Raw genomic sequence first — 15,394 nt, 5'->3', positions numbered from 1 at the left:
AAACAATGTCAACACGTCTAATTTTAAATAGCTTTTTCGCAGGACTTTAACCAGAAATAAAAGCAGAAACTTGATAGGAAAGATACTGTCCTGTACAACAAATTTAAAGCCTGAAAACACAGCGGTTTTTCAAATGGAAGCAGGAAACTGGCCATTCAAGAAGATGGTAGCGTGTTGAGCTGGAATCTGATTTCTTTACACAATCAGGATTCTTCTTGGAATTCTCAGCTCTTTTCAGTTAAGTGGAGATTCTGTATGAAGACCGTTTCTTTTGAACTTTTATAACACTTTTTTCTAACTCCCTGTACAGACAAATAAATTTGCAAAGGTGGATAGTAGACATGACCTCAGCTTTAGTGTCTTAATGTGAATATGCACATAGATTCACAATGGAGTGAGGAGGCATTGTCATTTTTAAACATGACAGGCCTTGATGCTCAGTAAGGGAAGGCGCTTGGAAGAATTTACCAACTGATTAAGAATATTCTGGAAAATAGAAAAGAGATATATGTTAACAGAGCAAACAATTTTTTTTAATCACCAAAAATTGCTTTTGGAAAACGAAAAATATTTAGAATTTTTAGAAAAAAGTTTATCTTTTTTTCTAATTTTATCTTTATTTTTTTCTAGTTTTGTCTTTAAAATTTCAGCCTTCCTCAAGTTTGACTTCTCCCATAAATTTTTCTCTCCCTTTCCATTCTGCAGTCTCTGAATCCTTACCAACTATGTGAGTCTGTGGAGTGTAGTAATTAAGAACCCCGCGTTGCCGGATTGCACGGATTGGTTGATAGCGGGAGATTCTGCGCGTGGGTGGCTCCACCACTCACGACTTAGGTACCGTGGACAAACCATTTGACCTATGTTTGCACTGATTTGCTCATTTGAGAAATGCAGATAATAATGATATTTGCTCCGTGTGGTTCTTATGAGCGTTAAAATAGGAACTATCTGTAAAGTGCATCTATGCGCTCAGTAAGCAGTGGCAGTGTTTTACTGTGTACCACGTGTTGTAGCATTTGATTATTTGTTATAATGATTTGCCTTAATTACTTTCTAAGGCATGATGTATACATTCATAAAACATATGCTGGACTCTTTTTCCATGCTTGGGTTTAATACATCAGTTTTTTGTTTGGTTGGTTGGTTTTTAGATATACGTTTCCCAGGGCCAGGACCTGTATCATTTTTGTTGCTGTTTTTATTTATCATTCACTTTATTTTTTAGAAGAGTTTTAGGTTCACAGCAAAACTGAGTGGGAGGTGGAGCTCCCATGTAGCCCGGTCCCCACCCATGCACAGAGTCCACCATTATCAGCCTCCTCCACCAGAATGGGGCATTTGTTACAATTGATGACTCTGTGTTGACAAAGTCCACAGCTTATATTAGGGTTCGCTCCTGATGTTGTACATTCTGTGGGTTTCGACAAACTTATGACATGTGTCCACCCTAACGGTATCATACAGAGTAGTTTTACCACCCTAAAAATCTTCAAAAAAAGCACTCTACCCATTCATCTCTGCTTCCCCTCCAGCCCCTGGCAACCACTGGTCGTTTTACTGTCTCCATAGTTTTGCCTTTTCCAGAATGTTGTACAGTCAGAATGATACAGTATGCAGCTTTTCCAGACTGGTTTCTTTCACTTTTTTTTTTTTTTAGATTTAATTTTATTTATTTTTGGCTGCACTGGGTCTTCATTGATGCACACGGGCTTTCTCTAGTTGCGGTGGGCGGGGGCTACTCTTTGTTGCGGTGCACGGGCTTCTCATTGAGGTGGCTTCTCTTGTTGCGGAGCACGGGCTCTTGGCCCGTGGGCTTCAGTAGTTGTGGCTCACGGGCTCAGTAGTTGTGGCTCGCAGGCTCTAGAGCTCAGGCTCAGTAGTTGTGGCGCACGGGCTTAGTTGCTCCGCACCATGTGGGATCTTCCTGGACCAGGGATGGAACCTGCGTCCCCTGTATTGGCAGGCAGATTCTTATCCACTGCACCACCAGGGAAGTCCCTCTTTCACATCTTAATATGCATATATATTTCCTCCGTGTCTTTTTGTGGCTTGATAGGCCATTTGTTGTTAGTGTTGAATAATAATATCCCATGTCTGGATGGACCACAGTTTATTTATCTAATTCAGCTACTAAAGGACATCTTGGTTGCTTCCAAGTTCTAGCAATTAAGAATAAGGCTGCTATAAACATCTCTGTGAAGGTTTTTTGTAGACATATCATATATATATATATATTTAAATTTCCTACAGTCTCTCATACAAAGGTAAGGATTTTTAGCACTTAGAAGTCCACATCTTAGGTCTGAAAGGACTTAGAAATAATGCATTAGATACAAGGAAACTGAAGACCAAGCAACCTGGCGTTGACTGCTCATACAGTCTATTGTACCTCCTACCAGGAAATTCTTACCTATATATAATGAAGAAGATCTAAAAATTAGGTTGACGTTTTGAAAATATTACCAAAGTTTTGACGTGGTGAGAATAAGAGCTGAGAATTATCGCACCAAATGATATAATCAATTTTTTTAAAAGAGTGAATTTAATAAGCTGTAGCCATGGTTTTTTTTCTCATTGTTATATAACTGCTCATTATAACTTTATTATGACTTTATAACTTCTCTCCTAAACTAGGCATCGTGCATTTCGAGTTATGTTTTGCGTAGCTGGATTTTTGACTTTTTCCCAGTGGCCGATGCCCTCTTTGAACTGACTGAGCCTTGCTCTTTTCACAGGTTGTGGCGGAGAGTTGTCTGGGGACACGGGCTCCTTCAGTAGCCCCGGCTACCCTAACAGGTACCCCGCCAACAAGGAGTGTATCTGGTACATCCGCACAGCCCCTGGGAGCTGTGTTCAGCTCACCATCCATGACTTTGATGTGGAGTATCATGCAAGCTGCAACTTCGATGTCCTGGAGGTAGGAATTTAGATAGTTTTCCGCACATTATTGGATTTGGGGTAGAGCTGGAAATCACTCTGCAGAAAACCCTAAATTCTTTCCAGGGGCCAGCAGGGTTGTTTTCTTAGACGTTTCGATGAGTATCAGCCCTTGGTGAATGATGCTTGCAGACAAATGGGGTTCATATCTCAGTTTGGGTTCCCCTAAAAGCAGTGCCCGAATGGCTGGGTGGCAGGTCGTGTAATTAGGAGGCGGCAGAAGGGAGGCAACCGTGGGGGGAGGCTGAGGAGAGAGAGCCAAGGAAGGGAGGCCCTGTGGGCGACTTGGGCTTAATCCTGCTGCGACCCCCGAGGTCCTAGGAGGTCTGCTCCTTGGAATCTTCCCTCTGAGGACACAAGGCATTGGTCCCCCAGCTCCCGTCCCCACTGATGGAACCTGGGATCGTCAGTGCCCCACACTTGCAGCCTGAGAAAGCTCCCTTGGGAAAGGCAGTGGGCGGCAGAGTGTAAAGCAGATGTGGGTGCTCGGGGTAGGACACGGCAGGGAGCTGAGGAAGTGCCCGCAGCTTTTCCGACACTGCTGCAATGGCTTTATCTCGGGTAATTAAGATGGCCCTTGAGAATCGGTTATAATCAGGTGTTTGTTGCAGGAATCTAGTCATTAGATGATTTCCAAGTACACATGAAAGTCCTATCGCCTCAGCCGTAGGGACTGCCTCATGACAAGGTTCTGTATCTAGTAGAACTTGAACTCCACGAAGGCTGGGTATTTGTCTGTTTTTGTTCTGTTTTGTTTTGTTTCACTGCTATACCCCCAGAGCCATAGAGCACTTGGCAAATAGTAAACACTTGATATACATTTGCGGGATAAATGAAAGCGGCACATCTCCAATTGTTGTGCAGTGATAATGTACACTTATGGTGATTTGCAAAGGGATTTCAACATCCATTTTCCCATTTGAATGTTAACTCATCCTGTGAGGTAAGAGGGGGATTTTACCGCTCCCCATTTCACTGTTGTCAAAACGGAGGCTCAGAAAGATTGCTGGGTTTTTCCACAACCATAAGGATAGTGAGTGGAAAAGCTGAGAACTGAATCCGTCCCCGCTGCACACGCCGTGTCAGCCGGTGTAGAAGGACAGATGTGGGCAGTGTGCAAGGTACTGAAAGGAGCGGCTTGTTGACAGGACTGTATAGGAAACTTCAAAACTTAAAAACCTTATTTAATTACAAACCAAGCTGTCTCCTTGAAAAGAAGTGGGGTTCTCAAATCACGTCCTCACTGAGTAGACGCAGTGTCACTGGAGTCACATTTAGCAGCTCGAGTCTCTGCAAAGAAGGACGATGCTGTAGTAAGTGGGACTGGAGACAGAGCCGGTGAGTCCTTGCGTGCAACCCGAACCCTGTCTTCACGTAAGTCCGGCTGCCCAGGCGTAACTCCAGCTCAGAAGAGGACCAGTTTCTTCCGAGGAGAGAATAAGGTGGCCCCCGAATTTCACGAAACTGACGCTCAGCTCAGACTGTGAAGCAGGAGTAACGCTCACGTGGGGAATGTCGAGACGCTCCCTCCCGCGGGCCAGATTTCTCAGCCGCACGTGAAAACCCTTAACCCGTACAAAGGGCTGGCAGCCGAGTGTTCCACGGTAACGTGACACGTTCCTCACCCTTCACTTTCATATTGCACAGCTCGTGTGATTGTTGCCTACTTGGCTACATGTAAATGGGTTCATTGTGCTTTGGTTTTGTCCCACCCATTACGTGAGAGAGCAAAGGGCAGGCCTGTTCCCTGCGAGCAGCCTTGGGGACAGAGGGACAGCACAAGGCCTCCGGGCAGCAGCGTTCAAACAGGGTCCTGCACAGAAAGGACCGTGAGAAGAGGCTGCGGTCTGCTTGGGGCTTATTTGTATCAGGACAAGGTGGGCTCCCGTGTCCCATCCAACCAGGGTTTGAGGGAATATTTTGAAGCCCTTAAATATTTGGGCAAGTTTTTTTCTTAAGGCTGAAGTGAGTGAACCCCCTGACTTTTTCCCTCCAAACCTTGTTTGACGTCTCTGCAAATACTCAAGAAGGTGCTGTCATCAATTTGGGTTAATGACAATAAAATGATTATTTCCATCCCTTGTCACATGGACGCTGATGACATGTTAGCAACAGGTTTCACAGTATTTTACCCCAGGTGGGTGTGTGGCCTGGAAACATCGCTGACTTTCTCCACCCATCTGTCCCCGTCCTGTTCATCAGCCCGTCCTGTTCTGAGCCCAGTAGGGCCTCACTGTCTCCAGGTATCCGGTTTACCTGAGGTTCACCTGATCTAACCAAGAGCCCATCTATTTTTCTCTCAAAAAGCAGTGTCCGGAGAGCGGCCAGTTGCATTAAGCAACGGCCGCTTGGTTACTCATAACCCTGGAATGCTGACTTGATTGTAGCAGTAAATGGAGCTAACAGAGCAGAAAGAACTGTTCAAAACAGATTAAAACCATAGGCTTTGAAATGTTCTATATCCTGAGCATTGGCTAAAAACACATTTTTTAATCTCTGATCATCAGACCAATTCTTTTTCCCACAAAGTTGAGTCATATGCTGTAATCCAACGAAGCACACCCTGAAATTCTTTCCATCTTTTTCCTCTTTTGAAGAGTCATGTGCTAACTATTGGTTTTAATTTGTGGAAGCGGAAAGTACCATTGTATTGTTTCAGTTGGAGAAACACTGGCTGATTTCACTTCAGTCTCTGAGAAAGGAGTCTGAACAGCACAGAGCAGGGAAGGAAAGCCACTCCTCAGCGCAGTGAACCGAGACAATTGCGGGCCGTTAGCCTCCGCTGGTCTCTCCCCCGCTGTCTCTGTGAACCCGGCTCAGTAAGAGGGAAAGCAAAGAATGTCAAAAGCGGCAGTGTTTACTCTTCTGGAGGCTTCTAGGCCTGGCCAACTCATACCCGTTTTGTTTGCGATCTCAAGGGGACCCTGAGCAGGGAAACCAGAATATTTTGCTGACGTGCAAGTTTTCTTTGTTAGAACTAAACGCTTGCGCTCAGTGTTCTGTCCAAATATGTGCTGCTCGTGGGGTGGACGATTGGGAGCCCAGGCTGTGGGTTTCGGGCTCAGAGCTCCGCCCCAGGCCAGGGGGCAGGGGAATCTCAAGGGTGCTAAACCAGAAGCAGTGTGGTTTGTGCCATTTGCATATGTGTACGTGGGAAGGGCCACACGGGGCTCTGCCTCCAGTCCTGCCTCTGATGGGACTTGGGGGGCCACACAAACAGAGCTCCTCCTAGTGAAAATCAGCACCAAGCGGTTGGCTCGCTTCATTCCTTTGCAATTACAGCCCTTGCGCTGGGCGCTCCTGGAACAGTGGTTTCATTCATTTCGGCCTTTCCCGCATGGCTGGGGGGAATTAATCAGACAAAGAAATCATTATGGATTCAAATCACACACTCTTTGCCGAAAGTAGGCTGCTTGTTCTCGCTCTCCCTCCCGGAGGACACTTGAGTGATGCCCACATCAGTCAGAAGCCGCCCTCGGGGTGGGGCCGGGGGGCGGCGGGGGCGGGGGGGGGGGGGGGGGTGGTGGTGGCAGGGGCGCGGGGCCTCAGGGTGGGGAGATGTTCGGGTGGGAGAGCGGCACAAGTCGGGGTGGGCAGGGCACCACACGCACCCACGCACCCACTGGGCCACCTTTCCCGGGTCCGGTTCCAGCCGGGAGGGGGAAGGGCACAGATGCCAGCGTGCCTGAGAACTGTCAGCAAAACTGGTGGTTCTTGCACTAACGCAAGTGTGGCAGGATCGAAGGTCGGGGGGCTACACCTTCTGTGGGATCCTTATCTTCCCCCCACACCCCCGCACACGGGTTGTCCAAGGGGCCCTTGAGAAACCTGTGTGTGAGGCCTCCTGGAGGTGCCCCTGGGCCGGGCCAGACCTCCTGCAAGATGCTGGACGTGAGATCCAGGGGAGAGTTGCCACGAGGAGCGTGTCGCCGGGGTATTGCATCCAGCCCAATAGCTGCAAACTGGAGGAGCCTAGGAGACCCCGGGACAAGTGGGGTGGACCTAGCGGGGCAGAGTCCAGGGCGATTCCCGAGCAGGAGCTGAATGCTCTCCATCTTGCTCCTGTGAGCGTCTGTGCTAGGAGAAGGTACAGAGGGGCCTGTAGGACTCCCTCCCTGAGGGGACCGCAGAACACACTGATAGAGGTTACGTTTTCACTCCCTCTGAAGGGGCAGAAATATCATATTAAATGCCTAATCTTGTAAAGCATTCGGGCTGTAAAGTGGAAAATCCTAAAAATGTAGCAGTGATCAATAGCCTTCAGTGAACAAACAAAATAGCTTTATGCTAAGGCTATTCCTATGCGCCAGAAGAGTTAGAAAATCAGACTTGATACCGGATTATCTGCCACATGCCTCTGCCAAAGAAAGCAGGGGATCCTATGTGGACTTGGAAGAGGGGAAGGGGAGATAGGGGAGAGTCTGGGATAATCTACTCAGTTCAGCTCTGCAGCTCTGGCTGAGGGAACAAGCAGGCATTTCATGGGCGGTTGAACTTGTGTGTTACGAGGGCAGAGGGAGTGCCTTGGAAAATCCAGCTCAAGTTTACAGTGTGTCCCCACGTGGGGAGGCTGAGATTTCAATCTCTGCTGATAATAGGATCCAAACGCTGGTGCTAAAGGGGAATCAGCGGAAGGCTTGTAATTGCTTAAATATCTCTCTCAAGTTCTTTTTTTCTCCGTCCCATCATAGATCTATGGAGGCCCTGATTTCCACTCTCCCAGGATAGCCCAGCTGTGTGTGCAAAGATCGTCTGAGAATCCCATGCAGGTCTCCAGCACTGGAAATGAGCTGGCGATCCGATTCAAGACTGACTGGTCCATAAATGGGAGAGGCTTCAACATCTCATGGAGAGCGGTCCCTGGAGGTGGGTGAACCAAGGAGCTGTCTCAAAATACTTAAGCTGAGCCCTCGTTAAATTTCATGAGGTGTTTAGAGAGCGATGTGACGGCTACATCCTCCGTCACAGCTCTGTGACTTCTCTAATGGCACATACGCTTCCCTGAGAAAGAGAGTTTAACTTCCAAAGAGTCACCTCGTATGTGAAAACCAGCCCATGCAAGTGTGCACACCCATGCTGAAAGCAGAAGCAACGTGGTTGGTTAGACTCGCTTTCTCTCCAAGGGACTTCTGCCTGTTCACCAGCCTCAATTTGGGCATCGACAAAGCGGTGAATTACTTTATGCCACGCATTTGGATGCTTGGCAAATACCAAAACTGCAAATGTTAAATTTGTGAATTTCAAGGAATTATTACCTTTTGTTATATAGTGACTTTCTGCCCAAGATCTTAGGCTGTCTAAATAAATTACCTGTTGCAGAGTTTTAAAAATAAAGTATTAATGTACAAAATCTTTTAGCAGATGTTAATCTATGCAGCTACTAATAATAGCAATGTTTATTGAACGCTTACTGTATGTCAGGCATTTTTCTAACTATTCTACAAAGACTCTCTCATTTAATCCTCACAACCACCCTCTGAGGGAAGATTATTTCTTGTCCTTCTCTTACTGATGAAGAAATGGAAGCTTAGGGTAGTTAGTGGCCTGTCCAAAGTCACACAGCTAAAAAATGCCAAAGCGAAGACATGGCTTCAGGCTGCCTTATGGCCCCACTTCTGTAGGCCAAAGGTGATATAGTAAGTATACTAGAGCTTTCCTAAAGTTAATGGTACATGAATTTAATGAAAATTATATTTACATGGTGTTTAGATTACCCCAAAATGATTCTCAATTATCAGAAAATAATACTGAATTTTCCCATTATTAGTTTATATTATCATAAACCCAAGAAATGATGGGTCATAGAGTTAGACATTGATAGATATTTGATTACATCATAGGAATTAAAAAAACTGAATGACTGTACAGGTCCAGAATATTAAATTTTAAAAGACAGATGTTAAATAATTTATAAAAGCGTACACTACTGAATTATCAAAATTCTTAGAAGGAGATGTGTTATTCTTACACTTATATTTTTAGAGAACAATGAAGAGGCATTTCATGGCTTTGCAAAAATATGATTTTATTTGCATTATTTTTCAGTATTTTTAAAATAACCTTTGGCATCAGTATTTAAAGTATTTGAAGTCTTTTCTTAGGCATACTTCTTCATTTTGTTGGGATGCATGAATTAATGGTGAACATTCAGTTCTTCAGGATGTTTAGCACAGACTACATAAAAATGGTGGTCAAACAAAGTAGCATATCGTTCTGTGCTCCCGGGTAATGGTGTAAAGTTTTGTGCATCAGGGATTCCTCTCATTATTGAATTGGGTCTCCCATCTACAGGTTGTGGTGGCATTTTCCAAGCTCCCAGTGGAGAGATTCATTCTCCAAATTACCCCAGTCCTTATAGGAGCAGCACAGACTGTGCATGGGTCATTCAGGTGGAAAAACATCACCGTGTTCTCTTGAACTTCACTGACTTTGACCTTGAACCTCAGGACTCTTGTATTATGGTAAGTGACACAAATCTCAAGCATTGTCTCCAGTCAGACCTGGGTCAAAACATTGCCATAAGAGCATGTTTAGTGAATGTGTTAGTCATGAATGTTTTCTATGTCAAATCACGGGAAACTCAACTATTAGCAACTTAAAATATAAGGACATTTATTTTTTACCTAAATATAAACCAGGAGGTTTGTTTAGCAACTCAGTCTCTGCTCTACCATTCTTAGTGAATTGGCTTTTCATTTTGTGGTTGTTACCTCATGGTCCAAAAATGGCTGCAGCAGTTTGGAACATTCTAAGTTCAGATCTGAAGAAGACGAGAAGGAATAGTGTTAGTTGTTTCTATTTTGTATTTTTTTTTTAATCAAGAAAGCAAAATTTTTACAGAAGCCCCCTTACAGATCATTGGCCAGAAGTGGCTGCAAGAGAGATTAGGAAAGTTTAGTGGATTATGATCATGGTTTTATCATAACCACTTTAAATCAATTATTATTAACTCTCTGGGGGTTCTCACAGGGTTCTACTTTTCTTGAGATCAGGATATCTTGATCTGCTACTTGAACAAATCAGTGTCTGATAGAACAGACTAGATGGGGAGACAGGGGGTGGAGGAAAAGGGATATAGTTGGTTCAATATAGTTAGTTGGTTCAATGACAAAAAGTTTCCATCACTACCAACAGGTTTAATACATTTTCACCTGAAACTATATGTTTAATGTAAAGGTGAATGAGGTTGTATTTTGAAATTTTCTTTTTGTCTTTAATTTAATTTTTTTGGTTACCTGATTTTATTTTAACACAAGGTTTTCCATCTTTCATTTGTATTTAGAGATATTTCATTCAAATATAAACCAGATCCTCTTGGCTAATGGATCTTTCTGTTTTAGTTTCCTGACCGTTTCTTATACAAATTCCAACTGGCTAGCTTTCAAATTTAACTCAGGAAAATTCAAAAGTTGTTTCATAATTTTCAAAGTAGTCCAGGCTAACAGTATGATTTCAAGTATTATTTTACAAGATTAAATCATTAATCTACTTAAAAGTTCACTTGATTTATGGTTATGTATTAACCTTTTAACATGAATCTTCAGAGTCTAAATTGGCAAAGCATTATGTCCTACACCAAACTTAAGGTGTAGGACATCCGCTTTCCATAATGGTAACTCTCCTGACAAAGACAATTTTGAAACTTTGGATGATATTTTACAACATTTTCCTAAATGCAACAAGGAACTCACAAGGTAGTGTGAAATTTCTGAGTTAATATCCAAGAGAGATGTGAGCTTGGTACTTGGGATTGCTTTTGCCCGTGGGGCATTTGCTGATCTAAGGAGTTAGTGGCACTTCTCAGAGCCTTTCAGGGCAAAGAGGAGCAAAGTTTGAGTCCAGGACCTGAGTAGGGTGTGGGTCCTGGTAAACTCTCCTAAATCCTAGGTAAAATGAAAGTAACAGCTTTCAGGAAGACTGCATTCAAGTGTCGATTTCACCTGAGTGGCCTCCCTAAATCTCAAGCCATGGAATAATGAGAGGAACCTTGCATTGCTAATGCATCTAGGCCTTGGACATCTGGCCAAAGCAATTTAAACTCTTCTTCAAAGGGAGATGAAATCATCCCAGACCTCATTTCTACCAATAATTTTCATATGCAACAGCAAGCACACTATCAAAGATATTTATATATAGGAGGAGACAATGCAACATAAATGAGTTATAACATGAATAACAGACAATGGAAATAAACACTGATAGGCCAGGTGCTAAAATTACCAGGCACAGGCTAGTAAACAACTATGGTTACTAAGCTTATGGAGATAAAAGTCAAAATTAAAACTTTCAGCAAGGACTGCAAATCATAAAAAGTGACATTGCAAATATTTCTTTTAAAAAACTGAAAAATTTAAAGTGGATAAACACAGAAGCTGAAATTAATATCTCAGTGGAAGGGTTTGGGGTGTTTTGCTTGTTTGTTTTTTGTATATTAGGCAAATTAGACAGAGATGAGAGAACAAGTGAATTGGAAGATATCAGAAGAATCTATCCAAGAAAACAAAACAAAACAAAGCAAAAGGATGGAAAATACAGAATAGAGGTTAAGACAAATATAGGACACATATAAAAGATGTAACATACATTTAAAGACATTTAGAAATGGAGCAGGAACAATATTTGAAGAGCTGATGACTAAGGCTTTTCCAAAACTGATGAGAGACATCAATTTACAAAAACAAGAATCCCAAGGGAGCCTGCATACAGCCAAGCAGGATAAATAGAAAGACATACTTATCTCAGAAAACTTAAAGATTTTAATCTTTATCTAAAAGATAAAGAAAAAAATGTAACAACCATCCAGGAGAGTAGGTGAGCGGCTGAACAGATAATCTTTTAGGAAGTGGCAGACTGAATGCTGACTTCTCAACAGTGATAACCGGAAAGAGAAAAGACGAGAGTTGGTATCTTAAATTTGAAGGAAGAAAATAACTATCAACCAGGAACTCTGTACTCTCCTAAAACAACCTTTAAACATGAAGGTGAAATAAAGCATTGAAGCAGTAGAGGTGCCTTCAAGAGAAGGTCGAATGGGCCAGAGACAGCTTGTCTGCCTTACAGTTTTGTCTCTGGTGGGCAATTCTCCATCACTTTCTCCCGGTCTGTATGGTTCCAGGTACAGTTTCTTCTCTTTGGTAAAGTCCCTAATCCATAAGATTCAACATGCAAAGGTGTGTGAACAAAACAAAGCCTAGGTCAAAGGCACACCCAGCATGGCTGCATTTTTTCCCTCCTGGGGTCATGAGTAGGATTTTCCACCTGCATGAGATAGAAATACACAGACTGGGCTTTCTCGTAACCAGCGCCATATCTCAGCACACAGCTGGGCTTGACTTCACAAACTGTAGCCAGAGGAAACAGACAGGAGGAAGTAAAACCTCAAATATAATCTGCTCATTAGGCATGGAGATAAGAAAATAAACCCACATACAGGTGTTGGGAGGAGTCCAGTCTGGCAGATACGGTAAAATACAAAATGTAATAGTCCAAACAAGTTGTCAGGATCAGGGGATCCCGCGTGAAGTAGCTGGGGTAGCCCCGCCTGCGGGGAGATGCGAGTATGAGAAGCAGGTGCTGCTAAGCACTGGAGCGGCACATGGATATAGAAAGCGAACTGCACCAGCGGTGTGGCTCACCACAGCGCTGTGCTTGAGAAATCCAGCTCTGTGGCCGGGCGGCCCTGGGGCTGAGCCTGAATTCTGCCATTTTCTAGTTGAGTCGCCTGGGAGAAAGCCAATCTTTCAGCTTCGGTTTCCTTAATTGTGAAACGGGGACAGTAAGAGTATCTGTGTCAGATTTGTCGTTGGGATACTGGAGGTCATGTCGGTGATCTGCTTGTCACACAGAAAGCCCTCCGTCCATGCCAGCCCTAGTCGCCATGACGCGGGTGGTGGGCATCCCCAGAGAGGCACGTGCCAGGGGCGGTGGTGGAGGCGGTGCTGTGGAACACTCGGAGGAACAACCAGCTTAGGATCCTGGGCCTCCAGGTCTTCGGTAAAAGAAGACCCTGTCTATGAACCTTTCTGCTAGCACAGCACCAAGCATTTCGTGGACCCAGGACTCAATAAACTGTAATAATGATCACGAGGAGACAGAAGTGATTCATTTGGGCCTGGAAGCCAGAGAAGCTTTCACACCAAAGATGACATTTACGCGGCAGAATTTCACTAGTAGACATGTGGCACGGAAGCCAGGGGAGGAAGCTCTGGGGAGAGAACAGGGTAGATTGTGCACAGAAGCGCGAGCGTGCACAGACATTTGGGCTGTAGCTCTGTGCTGGGGAGCATGTGGAGACCCAGGGTCTATAGAGAACATCCGAACTGGACAAACTCTTTTGTGCTCTGTGAAGAATTTGAAATTATCCTATAGTCAGTGCGGGGAGTTGATGAACGTTTTCTGTAATGTACTCAAAACTGTGTTTTATAATAACAGGCAGCCGTGTGAGGCTAGGGTCGGCGGAGAAAGAGAAGGATGGTATAAAGGCTGACTGGAGAGCTATGGAAAAACCTTGGGCAGTGGCCTTGGGAGTGGAGAGAAAGGATGTACCGGCAAGCTTATGTTGGTGTAGCCACCGAAACCTAGAGGCTAATTACACGGTGGAGGGTCGGGGGGAGGGGTGATAGAGATGCAGGGGTTAAGATGATTTGCTTGAAGAATGGGTAAATAATAATGCCATTGGCTAAGAGAGTACTAAAGGGATAGACTACTCAGTTTGATTTGGAAACTTGAGTTTGAAGGTCTACACTGCGTCCCTTATAGAGTTCAGCAAATGGGTTCAGTGCTCAGGATGGGGTCTGAGCTGGACATATCCACTTGAGGATAATTTCTGTATACTTGGATGGTTGTTAAAACCACAGAAGTAGGTGGAATCCTGTATACGAGTATTTTGTAAAGAGAAAAGGGCCAAGTAAACTCTTGGCCCTAAATCACCATTTAGGGGGAAGATGGAGAAACAAAGGACAAGGAGACTGAAGGGTACTCAAGGAGATGGGTGGAGAAGCAGAAGAGAATGGTAGCATAGAAACCAACAGTGAAGTCAGTTTTAAGAGTGGGTGGGCAGAGGTGTCAAATCCAGCAGATGAGGCTGAAATGAAGCCACCAGATTCAGTCTTTGATGACCTTGTAAGAAGCAGGACTGGTGTGGGTAGTACTGGAAGACTCCAGATCACGATGGGTTAGGAGATACAGAAGCTTCTCAGCTTTTCCCCAGAATTAGGAAAGTGAATGGTATAGAGGGATAAAGGGCCATCACCTGTGGTAAGTCAGGATCAAAGGAAAGTTGTTATTATTATTTGTCTTAGTGGTGAAGAGGCTTAAGCATGCCGGGAGGGCAGGGTGCTGGTGACAAAAGAGCGGCTGAGTGTAAGAGATCAATGGAGTAAATGATGAAGTCATGTTTTCAGGGCAGAGACCTGAGGAAGGGCCAGATTGGTTTTATAAATTTCATATTTTCAGAATGAGAAATTTGAACCCATGGCCAACCATAAGGTTTCTTTTCTGATCTGCAAATGTATTTATATTGAAAGTTGCATAAATCATATACAAGCTAAGTCATTTTTGTCTGTACAATTTGTAACTCACCTTTACTAAGAGATAAAGAAATGTGAAAAAGGACTGTTTGGAGAAGTTGGGGTAGAGATCTGCTGTGTACGGTTGCCGAGTGGACCCAATTATGGGGATGGAGGTCTGCAGAGGTTTAGAAACAGGCAGGCAATGCACTGGCGAGGCTGGGAGCTTGGCTCCAAGTTAGACTTCGCTGTCCAGGGGTTCATGAAGCCAGGCATTGAGGCACCAGCCATCTATCTTTATAGCTAGATGGACACTGGATGCGAAATGCCCCCGAAAATCCAGTATCTTACATAATATCTCTGCAGTTTAAGTTCATACAAAGCCAGTCGTTCATTTTGCAGACATTCAAGTTAATTTCTTGGTCCTGCTGCTTAGACAGAGTCATTAGCAAAGAGAAGAATATTCAACTGCCAATGCTGCTGCCAGATAATGTTTGTGTTCATGGGATTTTTAATAGAGCGCAAGTGTATTATTCAATACCAAGGTAAATTATGCTTGGATAGGACCAGCCTTCAGGGTTTTAAACCTCCTATATCAGTTTGGATTGTCAGAAGTGGAAATATTCTTTCTAAAAGTCATCATGTTTATTGTTGTAAACACACGGACACATAGAATGTTAAGATCGGAAGTGGAGAGGTTAGAGATAATTTACTGTCATCTGCTTATGTGAAAAATAAGAAAGTCGTGGTGCAGAGAGGTCAGGATCAAGACCAGGTACAAATTAACAGCAGGACCAGCACTAAAATGCAAGGAAGCCTAAAGTAAGAGTAAGTATTTTGGTAAAATATAAAAATGACAGTCTACACGCAGGGGACTGTCACAGGGTAAAGGCCAACTGAAAAAACAGAGGGGGTATAAAACTAGGGTTACTCTGGAGCCATTCTGAACT

General features: G+C 44.0%; 1 protein-coding gene across 1 annotated transcript in view; it reads left to right on the top strand.

The window, feature by feature from the left end:
* Positions 1-15,394, top strand: part of CUBN (cubilin) — a 277,317-nt gene that overhangs the window by 116,422 nt on the left and 145,501 nt on the right. Inside the window, exons 30-32 of the mRNA XM_068562017.1 lie at positions 2,736-2,917; positions 7,629-7,803; positions 9,229-9,398. Of these exons, the coding sequence (XP_068418118.1) occupies positions 2,736-2,917; positions 7,629-7,803; positions 9,229-9,398 (527 nt within the window). The remainder of the gene's footprint in view (positions 1-2,735; positions 2,918-7,628; positions 7,804-9,228; positions 9,399-15,394) is intronic.

This window comes from Eschrichtius robustus, chromosome 1 (genome assembly GCF_028021215.1).
Source record: "Eschrichtius robustus isolate mEscRob2 chromosome 1, mEscRob2.pri, whole genome shotgun sequence".
NCBI lineage: Eukaryota > Metazoa > Chordata > Mammalia > Artiodactyla > Eschrichtiidae > Eschrichtius > Eschrichtius robustus.
The sequence above is the reverse complement of the archived record's forward strand: the minus strand, read 5'-3'. Positions and strand labels throughout refer to the sequence as shown.